This window comes from Trichoderma harzianum (genome assembly GCF_003025095.1).
Source record: "Trichoderma harzianum CBS 226.95 unplaced genomic scaffold M431scaffold_9, whole genome shotgun sequence".
In the NCBI taxonomy this organism is placed as follows: domain Eukaryota; kingdom Fungi; phylum Ascomycota; class Sordariomycetes; order Hypocreales; family Hypocreaceae; genus Trichoderma; species Trichoderma harzianum.
In genome coordinates, this window is record NW_020209257.1 from 356,911 (window position 1) to 373,307 (window position 16,397).

Below are 16,397 nucleotides of genomic sequence, written 5' to 3' on the forward strand. Positions count from 1 at the left end.
CTCTACCCCATACCACATGTTATTCTAAAATCTCGTGCCGTCCTAGTGCTCGTAGTTCTTCTACTCCCCTTCCCATACTCTTCTCATTTTGCAGCCGTCGTGTTGCTATGCCCGTCGTCAGCTGTCTTTATCGAAGAAGTTGGGACGTCGGATCGTCATGGCCGATGATCATGTCAACTTGAACGAATACAATGGCGCCCCTATGGTGGGCACGTGTATAGCCTTCCTCAGCTTAACATGGCTGGCCGTGGGGCTGAGGACATACACGAGGGCAGTGGTGATTAAGAGCGTCCAAGAGGATGACTGGCTCATGCTCGTGGCTCAGGTTCGTACAGCTGGCTCTGCCAATTCTTGATCTCAGAAGGGCGTAAACTAAAATGTCGTTACAGGCCATCTTCACACTCTCCTGCGCCTTTGTTTTTGCTGGTGTACAAGATGGAATGGGAAGACATAACGATGCTATTACAGATGATGGCAAAAAAGTCTCAGCTCTTATGGTATGCCTCGCTTTAACACTTGACCGGATATGCTCTGACTCTGTTTCGTAGTGGCAATCATTGGCCACCGTCACGTATGTCATCAACATGATGTTCATCAAGCTGAGCATTGGCATCTTTCTGTTGCGCCTGTCTGCTCGAAAAGTCTACAACTGGATCATATGCGTCAGCCTGGTCATCATCGGCATCTGGAGCCTCGTCATTTTCTTTTACGACATCTTTCAGTGCACGCCCGTTCAGAAACAGTGGGATTTTCGGATTCAGGGAGGGAAATGCGCATCGCCCAACGACATTATTGCTGCCGCTTACGCTATCAGCGTTATGACAATTGCATCTGACTGGCTATATGTGAGGGGACCTATTATCTGACTGCCTATAAAGTTGAACTGAAGCTTACATTTGTTACTTCTTCAGGCACTCCTTCCGATACCTATGCTGTGGTCAGTCAAGATGACAAGCCAGGCCAAAGGAACTGTTATCCTCATCCTTGGCCTTGGTATCTTGTATGAAGCCCCCTCCATTTGATGAATACGAATCGTTTAAAGATGCTAATTGTACATTGAAATAGTGCTAGTATTGCCACTCTCATTAGAATCAAGTACTTGAGCTCACTTCAAGACACCAGTGATTTGCTATGTATGTCCCATATCAACTGCCCCCCTTTTACATCCACGATTCTGACGTGTCGTTTGGTATATAGTCTCGGCAACAGACGTAATGATATGGACTATAATCGAACCTGGAGTAGCCATTGTTGCTTCTAGCCTCGCTACAATTCGGCCTCTTTTGCGCGCCTGGAAGATCCGTGGCTTCGAATCAACGGGCCGACGCACACGCAGCGCCCCCTCTGGCTACGCGAGGCACACCGCCGACGATGGAAACATGGCCACCATTGGCCAAGTCTTTGGGCCAAATGATGTTTCTCTAAAGCACGTCGAACCTAGCTACGATGCAGCAGCCCCGAACCCCTCTACTAAGGCGACCATTGGCTTGACCTTTGAGCAGTCTCATACCAGTAGAGCGATGGCTGCCCGACTAGACACTCAGCACCAGGGGAGCCATGCCAGCGAAGGCAAGGAATACTCGCCGTCGCGCAGTGTCAACACAGAGGCATCGCACGCCACCACTAATTCGTCTTTATTCGATGACATCCACAACCTTGAGGCCCAAAGCCAAGAAAACGAATACTATGAATACGGCTCCAGCAAGAGAGGGCACTAAATGCTCCCTTGCTCGTCTGCCTTTGGCGTTCTTTCATTACCTTTTTCATCTTCTCTATCTTCTTCTTTTTCTTCAACAGATTTGTTGGGTCATGTTTCAGTTACGGACGGGTTCACATTCGCACTATTTTAGCCGCATTAGACAGGCCATGACCGGCCCCCAAGGCAACATACACGACAGCCTCACTTGGGGCGAAGCGGATAAAATCGCAGGGTGGATACAGAAAAAAATAATGACATGGGATGGACAACCGGGTTCGGCTAACTATATAACGCTATTTGCTTACAAGCTTTGCTTTTATCGTACACCAAAGTACGAGTATGTAGAAACGAGAAATACCTACAGCAGTATTTCGGGAAGAACCAAGGAAAAAACACCGCAAGGGGTCTTGGACGGGAAGAAGGGAAGAGGGGGGGAGGGAAGGAAACAACAATGACATGATTTTTTTTGTTGCTAGGCAGACACACTTTGCGCATATACGATTCCTGCGAAGGATTGTTACATGCTGTTTCCGTACCTGCATGCGTGCATGCATATTTCGCTGCCGTTGGGACATGGGTTGGACCGAAGAAGGAGGGGGGGATAATGAAACTCGGGATAGTTTCTTTCCTGCTCGTACGTTTGCAATTTTGCAGTGAGCCAATATCAATGCCGAAAGGACCGCAAAGCTGAAAACATGAAGATAAAACAAAAGACAAATAATGCACGGACAAGAGACTGCAAGATTTGCTGGTTCCGCTTCACACACGCGACTTATTCCCACTGTTGTCTTTTTTCTATAATTGGGTGAGTGAGCCGGGCTGTATCAGTCTTAGGTCGTGAAACCATACAGGTTACGACGGCTGGGGGCAGAGAGAAAGGACCAACCAATCGCCGACCTTGTCTATTTGCGACGGGGGGAGAGACGAGAAAGAAGGGGGGGGGGGATGCAAAATGGTGGATAAAATAACGGGATGATTCCATCTTTGTATTCAAGTAAATGGAGAATAGATGGGCAGCTGAAATGGACATAGGAGGACAGACATAGGGGGCACAAGGTCGATATGGAAAACCAAGTATATTGGAATAATAAAACCACAATTCGCTATTTGTGCCAAATAAGAGTGTATACCTGTATGGTCGTATTCTCTCCCAGTCAAAAGAAAATCATCGCTTCATCGGCCCGGTATCGCTGTGACATTATTTTGTCCACCCTCTTCAAGCAAACCAACGTCGAGCCTGTTATCCGCTAGCAGGGGTGCCAATCTCTCCTCAGAAATCGCTTTTCCCATCGACAAACTATTGATTGTTTCCCGCGTTCCTGCGTCTGACTAGTGCGGCCAAGCCCCAGTCCCAGTCCTAGGGCGGTGGTTCACCTGAAGAACAAGTCTGAGGGCGGAGTTTCTCTCGGATGGCAGCGTGCATCTAATCAAGAACCAAGAACCAAAAATCAAGCAGCAGGGATTAGCAGAGAGAGCGGGCGCCATCATCTCTAAGTAAGCAAGAATGTGCATTAGCCCTTGATCATGTATTAGTCTGAGGGAGGGGAATACAGCTAGTCGTGAGATGGCTTCGGCGGAACGACGAAATGGCGGTATACGAGTATCACTCCTCTCAGCTCTGACGTCGACGAATGGACCTGCTTACCTTTTGGCTCAAGTATTTGTTGGAGGTGAAGCCTGAAGCGCATCAGTATCAATGCTGTCCTTGTCTGGATGGGTTATAATAGACAAACCGAACACTTTCTACTCCATCTCATCATGGTAACGGGGCATCTCATGATAAATGGGGATGCCGAGGATTTCGATGCCGAGAATTTGGACGCTGAGAATTAGGAGGCCGAGTTGGAAGATGCTGACTAGGAACACGGCGGTCAAGTGTCAACATCACCACCCTTGCCGGAGCATTAGCATTCCCATTCGTAGCCACCCCATCCATAGCCTCCCCGTCCGTAGCTTCTTCGTCCGTAGCTTCTTCATGGGCGTCGAGTCTCACTAAACGATTTGCAGCTCGATCAAACCCATATAAAGGAATCCTCCTTGGCGCCTCATTCGGAATTAGGCCAGATGGAGGCATCCTGGGTGAATGTGGGACATGTGGAGGAACTCCGAGCGGTTGAAGGCCATATGGATGAGGGCCATATGGCGGAGGCTCAAGTGCATCATGGCCATATGGAGGAGCCGAAATTGGATGAAGTGCATCTCTGACTGCATCTCTAACTGCCCATCTAATGAACTCTTCGACCTGAGCCCAATAGTCATCGTCTTCATCGTCATCCTCTTCAGAAATCCGCCTCTCAAGCCGGTCAAGTCGTTGGTTGGTCCTCGATACTCGATTCGCAAGTCGAATCGCGGCGTCGGTCTGATGGGCCACCCTGCGATCGAGCTGCCGAAGCCGTGCGTCAACAGGAGATGGTGCCTCAACGCCATGATTGTTATGCCCAAGCTGCTGAAGCCGTCCGTCCAATGCCTGTAGTCTTTCCGTCACGCCGTTCATGCGATTCTCGAGATCCGCAAACCGTCCGTCGAATCTCTGTCTCATGTGGGTGACATCATTGTTGTTACTCGACCGCTGAAGCTGTCCGTACATCGCCTGTAGTCTCTCCTCCAACAAGGTGTTAGGGCCCCGGAGCCGTTCAACATACTGGTTCAATATTGCCAGGCGGTCCTCAGGATTCGGGGAATTGGCATTCCCGTGAAGTCCAATTGTAGCATTAGCATTAGAGGCGCTCTGGGAACGGGAAACACGGCCAAGAGATGCGTTAGCAAGCCGCTGAGACTCCTGGACCAGGGCAGCTATTGCTGTAAGACTAGTGCTGCGTCGTGGATTTCCTCCCGAGACATTCGTATTGGTTGCGGGATCCGTGTCAGATGAACCCGTGCTCTCAGTATTGGTTGCGAGACCCGTGTCAGATGAATCCGTGCTCTCAGCCTGGTGCTCCTGATGTTGCCAGCCAGCGTGATGGCCTGATTGTGAGGTATCTTCCATGATGTTATCAATGTTTGTTGCAGAGAAGAAAATTGCTATTCCCAAGAAGAGACGGATAAAAAAGTCAAAGTTCATGTAGAGAGCGAGCCGTGGAGATGAAGAATGGATGTAAATATCGTGGCAAGGAAACGAAAACAACCGGAGAAGACAACGCCTGGGGATGGAATGAATATATAAAGGGGAAGGTATGCGCTGATGAAAGGTACGATCAACTGCATCTGATCGGATCTCACCTGCCTTGCTCTGTATTTTGACTCAAGGGCTGGATATGACCTTCCATTGAACCAGCCTTCGAAGCTTGACTTATATAACACCAGAGTAACCATGAAAGAGCGGAAATACCTGGCCAAAGCGGTGCTCACTTCCGTAATCATTTGCCATAATCATCTGTCGCGATATTGATGTTTCATTATGTTTATTCATTCATTTATTGTTTCATTGATTCATGGCCCCAATGTCGAGCTCCTCAGGCGCGACCTCCCACTCCTCCTCCTCGTTCCATATCGGCGCAAGCACAAAGCGACCCATAATCTTGCCCATGCCGATGCTCTCGCCCGTCGTGACGCCATTTTGTGGCTTCTCATCCGACTCCTCGACGATGACGGCCGTCGTGAGGAAGTTCATGCCTGCCGCAGGGCTCATCTCAAGGATGCGGCCTCCCCAGTCCAGCTCCACCTTGCCGGACTTTCTGACGTTGAGCCGGCCGATAAGACCGCCGTTGGAAAGCGCCTGGGACCTAAAACCGTTTCTGCGCTCTTGCTCTTCATCCTCTTCATCTGACTCCTCCTCCTCTTCCTCGCCTTGTTGTGTGAGGTCGACAGGCGTAGCGGTTGATGACACGCTTAAGGGCGTCGCATGCAAACTAGCAGAGTGTTGCTCTTCTTCCTTGACTTTAATTCGAGGCTGGGGGGCGGCAACCTGCTTTAAGGGAGGGAGTAGCGGGGGGAATTGGAAGAGATATAGTCGACCATCCTTGTTACCAGTCTCATCTGCCTTCTCCTCGCCGTCTCCGTTGATTGTGATTGCGCCGAGTTCGCTTGCCAGAAGGCTCAAATCCGTGCGAATCATATTCTCCTCAGGATCTTGAACAATTGGCTTCTTGGCTTTTATCTTGGCCAGAGGCAGCTTGCCTTCGTCTGCAGGCTTGATATCAACATCCAGGTCCATGGTATCATCTGTCGGCTCCTTCTTGACTTTAGCTGCCCTTTTGGCACTCGTATTCCAATCGCCTTCTTCGGGTTGATCGGCCGGTGGTAATGATCCGGGTGCTTCACCATCGACCCAGAGGCTTTCCTCTTCGTCCAGCGCCTTCTCCGCTGCCTCTAATTCCGCAGTAGTAGCAACAACCACGGGTGCTTCCTTGTGTTCTCGTCGGAGTATGCCCATGGGCATGACGCCCCCTGGCCGGGAATGAAGTGCAGCCAACATGGCCTCGTCTTCGCTGTCCAGGTCTTCGTCGTGTGCCATTGTGTGAAGTTTGTCGGCGTTGATTCTCGTTTCTCGAAAGCCCCCCTCGCTGGCGAATCCGAACCCAGACCCAGGCTTGCCTTCGAATTTACCAGTTCTCGCGAAACCACCACCGCCGCCACCGCCGCCGCCAGCACCAAACCAACCTCCACCAGCTGTGCCGCCTACCAAAAATCAATCCCATGTTAGCATCATAGACGACGTATAAGCTCATCCACAGCTTCATTCCGACATACCTGGACCTCCCATCCCTGAAGAAAAGGGCCCGCTGGCTCCGCCTACTGGCCGCCCAAAGCCGCCTCCTCTGCTTCCCATAGCATCACCACGACTTCTTTTGCTGCGGAATCGTGACCGGCCCCTGGTGCGCCTCTCGTCCGCGGCTCTGTCGCTCGCCTTCTGCTGTTCCTGCTGGGCCAGCGCGTCTCGCTCTGACTCATCTCGTCGAACGTTTTTGGGTCTGAATCTGCCGGTCGAAGCTGCGCCGCGGGCCGCCCGTGCGGATGTAGCACCTCTCCGGGCTGTTGAGGCTGCTGATTGTGATGAAGCGCCCTGATCGGTGCTTGACTCTCCCAATCCCATGTTTGCTGTTGGCGCTGCGTTGCTGGACAGCTGATTTGAATCGTCCGCGCCTTCGGTCTGAGATCTTGACGAGGCGGCGGCACTGCCTCTCCCCACGCCTCTACCGGTAGCTCTGCCACGAACCATGTTGTGTATGTGATGATGAGTCAATCGCGGTCATTGAATTGAGTCGCAGACAATTCGAAGCTTTCTGTCTAGAAAATTCAAAGTTTTGGCGGGGCTCTTTTTTTAGTGCTGCAACTGGGCTGGTGGGGGACGAAAGCATAGAATTGATTGATCAGATATTGATGCTAAAAATGCACGATTACATACAGAAGGCCCCTGTATCCGGCCTAACGGGCACTGTACTGAGCTCCACCAGGGCTGAAGCCGCTATTCTTGTTTGTAAGTGAGAATGATGACAAGGTTAACGGGAACAAGAGTTAGAATGATGATAGATCGGTGGCTAGGGCGAAACCATGACTACAAATGTCATTTCTGTGACAAATGTGTGAAATGGACGACGCCTCGGTGCAGGTGGTCATGGGATCGATTGACGTAGTTCTCTCACATGAGTTGGCTCTTCTGATTCAGAGAGAGGCGAATGCATATGATGATACTGGGGAACCTGTAAGCAACTCCAAGGTGACTACTAGGGAACAACCAAACATTATGTTTCATAGGTACTGGTACACATCTAATGAAATATAGAATACATCAAGGCTCAACACACATGAGAGCTGAATGCCCGAAATACGCGGCTATGCTTCCTTCTCTTGCCAGCATTGTCCCAATCCATGATCGTCCAGCTTCCACAGAAGCAGCCCCAAACTTGACAATGACACATCCTCGAACCTGAGCCGCAGACCAAAGCACGCCCTGCTGCCTTTCCATATCGATTCTCCGTGATCGCCACTGCTCAAACTCTGGCATTTCCTTCGAGTCCCTCTCTTGATCCTCTTTCGAGCGAAAGTCGCGAGATCCTATCCGTGGAAGAGCAGCGAATTCTCTCATGAAGAAGTCTCCAATGGGTGCCATGACCGGTCCGCGGAGAATAAGTGTGCCCAGTATGCTCATTTTATGCATTGTGTCTTTCAGTGACAAGCCAACTGGCTGGCTTCCACCTTGGCTTAAGATGATATTATCCCTGATTAGGAGTCTCTCTTTTTGCGCTGGGTCAGATCCTTGTGTCCAAACTTCGTTGCGTCCTTTCCAACTCCTGAAGCTCCAATTCTCTCCGCGCGCTATCCTCCCTTGCGTAACCCAATCCAAGAGGCATAACGATGCCCGATTGGCCAGGTTAAAGACTTGAACCTGTTCGTACACGCTGTCCTCAAATGGCTGGACAGGGTCCGGCAATAGGCAAATGGCAGCATCTTCATCGATTTGCACTTGTAGCCTCTGACTTGTAACAATTTCTGGCGAGGGAGATTTGAATATCTTTGTGTGGCCCTGAGTAACTAGGCTGAGACTCGATCCTTTATGGACTCGAATAGTGAGATTGACGCCATCACCACCAATCAGGCCACCTCCGTATGATAGGAGAAAGACCAAGGCGCTTTTCTGGGCCACTGTGGGCGAAGGCGAGATCAATTTCAAAGGGTATTGGTAGCTGATGGTCTCAAGGCCACTGCCTCCAGCTGGAAGCAGTCTCACGACAATGCGGCCATCACCAGGGCGAGAAGTTGACTTGGGGAACGGCGATGTCATGATAACCCAATCATTGCTTGTAGAAGATTGAATCAAGATGCTACAGAGGCATGCTCCGGCTCATTGATAAATTTATATAAAGCGTAAAAGGTCACGGGGGCTATTGGCACGAGTAAGTATAAGTGTTTGGCTGCTTATCTTTGCCCGCACTCAAGAGATGGGGGGTTGTGAGAGTTCTGATTAGCGCAATGAACCCCAAGATTTGGCTCCCGTGAGCTTTTCCAAAAGAATGGAATCATCGCCCTTCAAGTGGCAACGATTATATATTGAATTGCACTGTGACATCGGCGCATGTAGCCCCGATAAACAGCATATCATTGATTCTATTATGAATCTAATTACCTATTCGCTGGGAAGATGCGAGTTTTATCTCTCAAACAGAGAGAAGCTGTCTGAGCCTCTGCTTGTTTGGGCTTAGACCTCCCTCGTCTTTAGTGCCACAATAGGGCTAGCTCACCGTGATCCCCCAAGCTTTCTCCGCATTTTGACACGTAAAACTATTCTGCCGTGGTTCAGCCGATGCTAAAGTGGGCGGCTCTGCCCACCTCGAAAATCAAATCAAATGGCCCTGCCAGAGCATCGCTGCATGACACAAACGAACGCGACTCGCCGCCAGAACTTTTCCCCTCGCTGCAAATTGTCCGGACCTGTTGCCCCCCCGGCCTGGCATTCGAGCATGCGCATGAAGCCATAGAGCCAAAATCCATCTACCGAGACTCGACACAATGGACAGCGCCACCGCGTCTCCAGAGCCAGAGTCGCGTCGTCGATCTGGACGCGTCGTCAAAGCTCCCACCAAATACGCGCCGGAACCGACAGCGTCAGCGCCCAAGCGCAAGCGGAACGACGATGAGGCAGAGGACGACGGAGAGGTTGAGAACGGTGACGTGGCCTCGGACGAGGACATGAGCGATGCTGCGAGCGACGCCGAGAGCGATCACGACCATCCTGCGCCGAAGCCGCGAAAGGCGCAAACCAGCCGCGCAAAGAAGCCAAGCACCAAGAAGCCCAAGATCAACGGCTCTCGACCCGCTGCATCGGGGGCTATTGCGCGCATTCCTAGTCGACCGAAGAAGACGGTTCGCATCGATCCAGGAGAGAAAGGAACCGGTCTGTTTGGTATGTCTCCATTTCATCTCTACAGCTTGCCCCTCCCTTCCCCTCTACATGGGTTAGGGACTGACATATTTGTTTCGCAGCCGACATCTTCGCATCTGGCGATTCCCCCCAGTTTGTTGCTCAACAGTGGCTCGAAAAGTACAGGGAGAGCGATGCGGCTGCACTTGGCGATCTCATCAACTGTATCTTGCGGTGCGCGGGTTGCGATCTGGAAGTGACAGTTGATGACATTCGTGATCCGGAGAATATCCCGAACAGACTCTTGGATCTGCAGAGTGTTTACCAAGAGGTGCGTCTATGAGGATCAGTAACACTCGGGGTAGGAGAAAAAGAAAAATTGCTAATTAGCTATGCAGCAACAAATCGTCGATTACCCCTTGGTTGCCAGAGCCAAGGGCACACGATCATTCCGAGATCTGCTCATTACATTCTTCCAGGCTCTGATTGGTCTGCTACACGAGACCGATGTTATGTACAAAGACGTAGACCTTGTCGACAATCTCCATGCTTGGTTGGCCAGCATGTCTTCTTCGCCGCTACGTCCTTTCCGCCACACGGCAACGACGATTGCTTTGGCTGTGCAATCCGGGCTTGTCGAGGTTGCTAGTATCCTCGACAAACGTATTGCCAGCATTGAACAACAGTCGCAGGCTTCGAAGCGGGCCAAAAACAAGGGCAAGGCGGACGAAATCCAACGTAACCTGACCGAGGCAAACAACTATAGAAAGATCTGTAACGATGCTATTCAGTCATTCTTCGACACCGTCTTCGTCCACCGATATCGCGACGTCGACCCAAAGATCCGGGTGGAATGCGTTGACGCTCTTGGAATCTGGATATGGAACCTGCCAACAGTCTTCCTAGAAGCCGGCTACCTACGTTACCTGGGCTGGATGCTGTCCGATACCAATGCTGGAACTAGACAAGAAGTATTGAAGCATCTTAGCAAATTGTTCAAACGTGATGCACACGGGATGGGCCACTTCATCGACAGATTCCGGCCCCGACTGATTGAGATGGCAACGATTGACGCTGATGTGTCCGTCCGAGTTACTGCCATATCTGCCATTGACGCGCTGCGAGCGGCTGCCATCCTTGAGCCCAACGAAATCGACGCCATTGGAAGGCTCATCTTTGATAGCGAAATCAGGGTGCGCAAAGCGGTTGTCGGTTTCTTCGTTGCCTGCATCGACGACGTAATTGAAGGCAAGATTGAGGAGATTGGTGGCTCCGATGCCCTAGAGGAGCTGGATCTCGCTGAGGAAGACAACTATGAAGCGCCAAGAAGAGACTGGCTTAACTTGAAATGCCTGGCTGAAACCCTCACAATCTATGATGCGCAGGTTGAAGAGTCTCAACAGACAGAAGGATCGTCGTTGGATCTTGATGTTGATTTACTGGAAAGCACCATGCCTGACACGAGGATTTCGCTGGCATCTCAAGTGCTCTACGACAGAATCTCAGAAATTAAATCCTGGGAGATTCTGGCCGGCTATCTCCTCTACGACCATACGACAAGTACCAAGTCTAAATCAAGAGCAAAGTCAAAGGGTAACCCTTCAGAAGATGCGTTCAAGAAGGCGGTTGCACCCAGTTCTGAGGAAGAAAAGATTCTCCTTGACGTTCTGAGCTCCGCTATCAAGTCGAGCTTGCTGCAACACGCGGATCATGACAAGAGCAAGAAGCGCGGTCCCCGTACCGAAGCCGCTGAAGCTCAGGAAGAGTTGGCCTTGGAATTGGCCACCAACATCCCAAAATTGCTGAGCAAGTATGGTGCAGAGCCTGAGACGGCGGCTATTGTCCTCCGGCTGGAGCGCTACCTCAAACTGGATGCTTTCCAGCAGTTGCGACAAGACTCTAGCATATACGAAAAGCTGCTGGATGAAGTTATTACGCAGTTCAACAGACATGACGATAAGAGAGTCTTGGCTGAGGCTGCAGCCGCTTTGTTACATGCTCGGCAATATGCAGAGCTTGAAGAAATGACAGACGCCAAACTATCCGTTCTCTGGGAGGTGGTCATCAATTCACTTCGAAGCTTTGACACAACATGCGAGCTCTCTGCAAGAGGGAACTTGGAAGAGGCACCGCTTCAGGAGCTGTCGACCATCTTGATGAAGATCAGCAAACTGGCTAGTATCTCAGACTGCGTTGATGTCCTCGAGATTGCTCCTTCAAAGGGCGCCTCGACATCTCCGGCAATTCAGATTCTGATCAACATTGTTCACAGAGGAGAGTACGAGGCTCAGGAAGACGACATTGACAATTTAGAAGACGAAGTAGTCACGTTGGCAATTAAGGCCTGCCAGTTCTACTTCATGTGGAAGACGCGCAATCTATCGCAGCAGCTATCTTCCGGCGCCGGCATCGCCGATGAAGAACTTGATAGCCTGTCAGTTCTGCGGCAAACTTACCGGAAGCACCTGATAGTGACATTCTCGTCTCGAGCTTCCGTTGACCAGCTTCGCCTTTTCGCAACCGGTAGTCTTTGCGACTTGCATCTAACTTTCGCAACATTACGCCCTGCGATTAGCAACTTTCGTCCCTCGAGCTCCGCATCTAAAACAGGTGGCAATGAAAGGTTCAAAGTATTACTGCAGCAAATAGAGCCCGGCCTCATCTCTGAGCTAACGTCAATATTTGACGGTGCTGAGAAACAATATGCAAAGAAGGCCAAGAAAGACAGGGTACTAAACGAGCCGGCTGAGGATGAGGATCCTGTCGATGACGAAGAGGAGTCAGACGAGGAAGACGAGGACGAAGGCTTGTCGAAAGAGGAACGCCTCGCCGCCGAGCTCAAAGCTGAAAAGGCTCTGTGCGAACTGACAGCCAAATACGTTCTTGCCATCACGGCAAACCTGATCGATCCCAAGGGTAACCATGTCAACAAGCTCAAGCGACGATTGCAGCGCAACGAGACCAAGCTGGGCCACAACTTCAAAGAGGTAGTTGCCTATCTCGACGAAGAGAAGATTGCCAAGCGCAACAAGAAGCCCGCCAAGGCGGCTCCGGCAGAAAAGCCTCAGAAGCCTGCCATGAGCGCCGAAACTGTCCACAATGAGGATGAGGACGATATTTTCGAGGATGTTGAACCGGAGGAGGGCTCGAGAGAGGACCTTCGGCGGAGAGGGCTGCTGGATGACCCCATTGAGGACGATGACGATGAGGAAGAGCACGAAGATGCTGATAAGTTAAATAACGACGACGATGATGGTGTTCTTGGAGACTGAATGGATAAAAGACAGAAAGAAACATAAGGGGGAAAACAAAATCAATGAGGGAGGAGTGGGCTTTGATAAAGCCCCTCTGTTGTGGATATGATATTTTGTCAGGGTTAAAGGGATTTCTATTTTTCAATGCCAGGGTATCAAAGCTGTTGTGCTTTTTTTGTGTTACGCCAGATGTCTCTTCTTCCTCCTTTCTATTATTGCGGCATCAATTTTTTTCTTCTTTTTATTGGGGGTTTCTGTTCTTCCCTTCCTGACATGCTTCCGATGAACTTTGATACTTTTGAACAAATTATTTGAGGGGAAACAAACAGGGCAAGCGTGGGAGATTTTTCTTTTAGAGAGAGAGGTTGGTTCAAGTCGCGCGACTATTACGATCCGGGTGGCATTTGAATGCAGGCAGATTAACGTCTAAAAAGATATCCGACAAGTCAATAATAGTGTTTCTTTCAAGTATATCTGCATGAACGCCCTGCCCACCGGTTTCCCATAAGCTATCATTCTATTTGCATCGTAAACCACATAAATCAGTCACTGATAGTTGAACAATTCTACCTGCAGTTGCCAGTGACTCCAAACAGATCTCACAAATCAAGTATATGCAATTCGTGTCCCAAAAAGCCCAAACATTCTCTGCCACCTCATGCCCTCGCCAGCGTCTGCCTTGAGGGGATCTTCCTCGGGAACTTCGACTCCGTACTGGTGAATGCAGCAGGAAAACGGCCTGCTACGGACTTGCGACGATCCCGGGCCCTGCTTTTGCGGCATCCTGCCTTCATCATCGGAACTGTGCAACGGGGGACGGTTTACCCCCCTGTTCGTCAGCGCTGCCTGACGTTTGTTTTCTTCTTCCAGGATCTTCTTTTCCTCCAGGTCACCCCATAGGAGAAATAGGCGCTGGCGTAGGGCCTCGAGATTCTTTTGGTCCGATCGCAAGTCAGAGGCGTCCAAGCTCAAAAGACATTGCGCAGAAGGGTTGTTCACTGCGACCCAGAGAGTTTTCTTCTCTTTTTGGGTTTCCCCATGAGAGCTCGCATCTTCCAGTTCCAAGAAGAATCGCCACTCCCACACACGCGCTGTCGAACGATCCACTGTTTCTTCTCCTTCCATTTCTGCGTCTGCATCTGACTCTTCATCGGAAAGCATATCGAATTCCGGATGTTTCTTTTTCTTTACTTTCTTTGGTTGAGCAAAGTCCTCAAGGTCAGGGGGCATGAAATTGACAACCCGAACGTTGGCGCGGTACTTCATATTTACAAAAGGAAGCTGCAGCTTGACTTGCTCGCCATTGATATCCGTTTCTACGTATACGGGATCTAGCATGTCGCCAATGGTGCTGACGGCTTTGTTTTCGTTTTCGCATTTCACTAATGATGTCAGGTCTCTGTTCATATACAATGCAATGTAGGCGGGGAGAGGGTACCTTTTGAGTATGCAGTTGATATTGCAGCAGATGTTTCCGTGGACATGCCATTAGACATTACTGTCAACTCTCCTTGCTCTGTGGCCCCTATCTGTGACAATATTGAGACTTCTGCGACCTTTACTGGTTTCTTCGCCTTTTGTTTGGGCTTTTTGTTCCTCCTGGGCTTCTCAACTTGGGGCGGCTGCATCTCGGCCAAGTCACTCTTCCTCTTCTTTCCAGCCAATCCTGCTTGAAGGAGCATTTCCTTCTCCCGTTCGTAGTCGCGTTTACGGCGGACAGCCTCTTTTAAGCGAGGATCAGGAGCCTCCGTATCTGTAATATCCATCTGTGTGACGTGGATCTTCCAATCCGAACGCAAGTAGCCCTCAAGATTGGCGGCGTTGTGTCCATATCTTATGTGAAGATTCCGAAGCATGACCCAAGAGCCTGTGGAGAGTCCTCGTTCTCTGATAAATGAGGTATGAGGCTCGAAGCAAGTGACCTGCATGCTCCGCTTCCCAAATGGTCCTTTCCACTCACCGCCAGTGCCAGCTCCGTATGGCAGGTTAACTCCATATCCATAAGGGTCAGAAGCTTGGCCACCATCGCCACCAAATCCCTTGAATGCGAAATGAAAAAAGCTGTCATTCTCCGTAAAGTCTGATACCCATAGAGTAATTTTGTCGCTGGTATCATATGGCTGCCTGACCAATTGGACTATTACATCGGCAAACGTGCTATCTCGGACATCCTTGAGCTCCTTGAATTTGTCCGAGGTGTTGGCGGATTTTGCCTTCATATCTTGGAACTCTGCCTCAGATGGAAGACTCTTCTTGTCTATGGAGTGAAAGAGAGACGAAACGTATTCATGTACTGTCTGTCCAGGGCTATGAGTCGTTTTTCTTTGCTGAGGGCGTAGCGCTTTCAATGCTCCTTCTGGTGGCCGTGGAATCTGGTTTGCCGAATATAGATACACATCTGTGGTCCAGTGCGTCACGAGTGATAGTGTGTCGGAGTGTGATTGCAGCTAACATCTTTCTTAGCATGTGAAATCTCCCATCTTCAAAAGAAAGGTCGAGCAACCTTGGCCTGGTAGAGCACTATAACGTCACCAAGGCTGGGATCCGGCATCTCATTTTCCGGCCGGAATATGTTGATGGCGATGGAGTTGGATGAAGCATCTTCATCAGAGTTGTCACATAGACGGATCTCACACTTCCAATCTAGATACAATGTAGGCACTTAGAACATGACCACTGATGGTGCAGAAAGCAATGCTTACCGCTTCTCCTGGTAGGAACGGGGGTTCTGAAGTCTTTGACGACGCCAATGACATTCAGCAAGTTTCCGACTCCACGCTTACGGTCCAATATATCTCGAATCGATATGAAGCCGGTGGGCAGTGAGTTCTGCCGCTTGTTGAGAGGGGGAGCCATAGTTGAGCATGGCTTTAATCATGTGATCAAAACAGTCACGCCTGAAGCATCACTGGATACGATTCAACACAGTGCAAATCGGCCACAGGGCCTCAATTGCTGTGGGGAAGCGAATGGCGGATTACGTGACGGGACAACGCGTTTTACGACGATGATTTCGCGTCTTACAGAATGTGTCAATTATGGAGTTAGAGGGGCCAGATCTCCAAGGCGCGAGAGCACGTGATGAGAAGTGAGAGAGGGGTACTTGTACTTTGTACAGCATGGAGCTTATTGTGAGGGGTACCAGCCTTGAACTCAATGTGGAAAGGGTTCAAAGGGTGCTGTGATTGTGATCGAGATGACAACAGGGTGGGCGCAAGGGGGAGTGAATCACTAACAGGTACTGCGTATAGGTACATGTACTTTGGCGGCATACGAGCACAAAATCTTTTAGTACCTGCAGGTATTTCACTCGGCATAGGGACTTTGAGGGAGTATGTAGTGAATCAAGGCTTAACAGAGTGTACTGAGGGAAACTACCGCAACAAGGTGGGGTAAGCAGGTACTGGAGGATACTGTCTGAACAAAGACAAAAGGCAAAGACATGTCACACCCTTAGCTCAGCCATCGAAGCTTGATGCCTTAGGCACAATGTCTGAGCGCCGGCGACAGTGAAAGCTTTTAGCGGCTATTCAGCGCTCTAGCAACGGGAACAGGCAGTAAAGCCTGCTAAGCCTGCTGCAGTCAATTCTTGCCGCCCTGCTAAGTTTAGTACCTACCTATCCGATTTTGACTTTGCCCTGCAACC

The 16,397-nt window shown here is 50.3% G+C and overlaps 6 protein-coding genes across 6 annotated transcripts; 2 read left to right on the forward strand and 4 right to left on the reverse strand.

Annotated features, from left to right (window-relative positions):
• Positions 1–157: 157 nt before the first annotated feature.
• Positions 158–1,718, forward strand: M431DRAFT_90048 (hypothetical protein; the record flags this gene model as incomplete). Its single annotated transcript, XM_024924103.1, has 6 exons — positions 158–325; positions 390–497; positions 549–845; positions 912–1,000; positions 1,066–1,133; positions 1,198–1,718. The coding sequence occupies 6 exons, from the start codon at positions 158–160 to the stop codon at positions 1,716–1,718; spliced, it is 1,251 nt and encodes a 416-aa protein (XP_024772292.1).
• A 1,596-nt stretch (positions 1,719–3,314) lies between these two features.
• M431DRAFT_467279 (hypothetical protein) lies at positions 3,315–4,940 on the reverse strand. The gene is made up of 2 exons (XM_024915404.1): positions 3,433–4,940; positions 3,315–3,376 (listed from the first exon to the last, which is right to left on the reverse strand). The coding sequence occupies exon 1, from the start codon at positions 4,758–4,760 to the stop codon at positions 3,474–3,476; it is 1,287 nt and encodes a 428-aa protein (XP_024772293.1). The 5' UTR covers positions 4,761–4,940; the 3' UTR covers positions 3,315–3,376; positions 3,433–3,473.
• Positions 4,941–5,120: 180 nt separating this feature from the next.
• M431DRAFT_7147 (hypothetical protein) lies at positions 5,121–6,857 on the reverse strand (the record flags this gene model as incomplete). Its single annotated transcript, XM_024921903.1, has 2 exons — positions 5,121–6,316; positions 6,389–6,857. The coding sequence occupies 2 exons, from the start codon at positions 6,855–6,857 to the stop codon at positions 5,121–5,123; spliced, it is 1,665 nt and encodes a 554-aa protein (XP_024772294.1).
• A 505-nt stretch (positions 6,858–7,362) lies between these two features.
• M431DRAFT_509882 (hypothetical protein) lies at positions 7,363–8,719 on the reverse strand. The gene has a single exon (XM_024919375.1). It carries the CDS (start codon positions 8,418–8,420, stop codon positions 7,428–7,430), a length of 993 nt encoding a protein of 330 aa, XP_024772295.1. The 5' UTR covers positions 8,421–8,719; the 3' UTR covers positions 7,363–7,427.
• Positions 8,720–9,145: 426 nt separating this feature from the next.
• Positions 9,146–12,769, forward strand: M431DRAFT_7149 (hypothetical protein; the record flags this gene model as incomplete). Its single annotated transcript, XM_024921904.1, has 3 exons — positions 9,146–9,539; positions 9,620–9,828; positions 9,896–12,769. 3 exons carry the CDS (start codon positions 9,146–9,148, stop codon positions 12,767–12,769), a joined length of 3,477 nt encoding a protein of 1,158 aa, XP_024772296.1.
• Positions 12,770–13,357: 588 nt separating this feature from the next.
• M431DRAFT_7150 (hypothetical protein) lies at positions 13,358–15,607 on the reverse strand (the record flags this gene model as incomplete). Its single annotated transcript, XM_024921907.1, has 4 exons — positions 13,358–14,133; positions 14,190–15,198; positions 15,255–15,394; positions 15,454–15,607. The coding sequence occupies 4 exons, from the start codon at positions 15,605–15,607 to the stop codon at positions 13,358–13,360; spliced, it is 2,079 nt and encodes a 692-aa protein (XP_024772297.1).
• Between the last annotated feature and the right edge of the window lie 790 nt (positions 15,608–16,397).

Excerpts from the sequence above, each read along its gene's own strand:
- M431DRAFT_467279 (XM_024915404.1), bottom strand. The coding sequence starts at position 4,760 with ATGAACTTTGACTTTTTTATCCGTCTCTTCTTGGGAATAGCAATTTTC.
- M431DRAFT_509882 (XM_024919375.1), bottom strand. The coding sequence starts at position 8,420 with ATGACATCGCCGTTCCCCAAGTCAACTTCTCGCCCTGGTGATGGCCGC.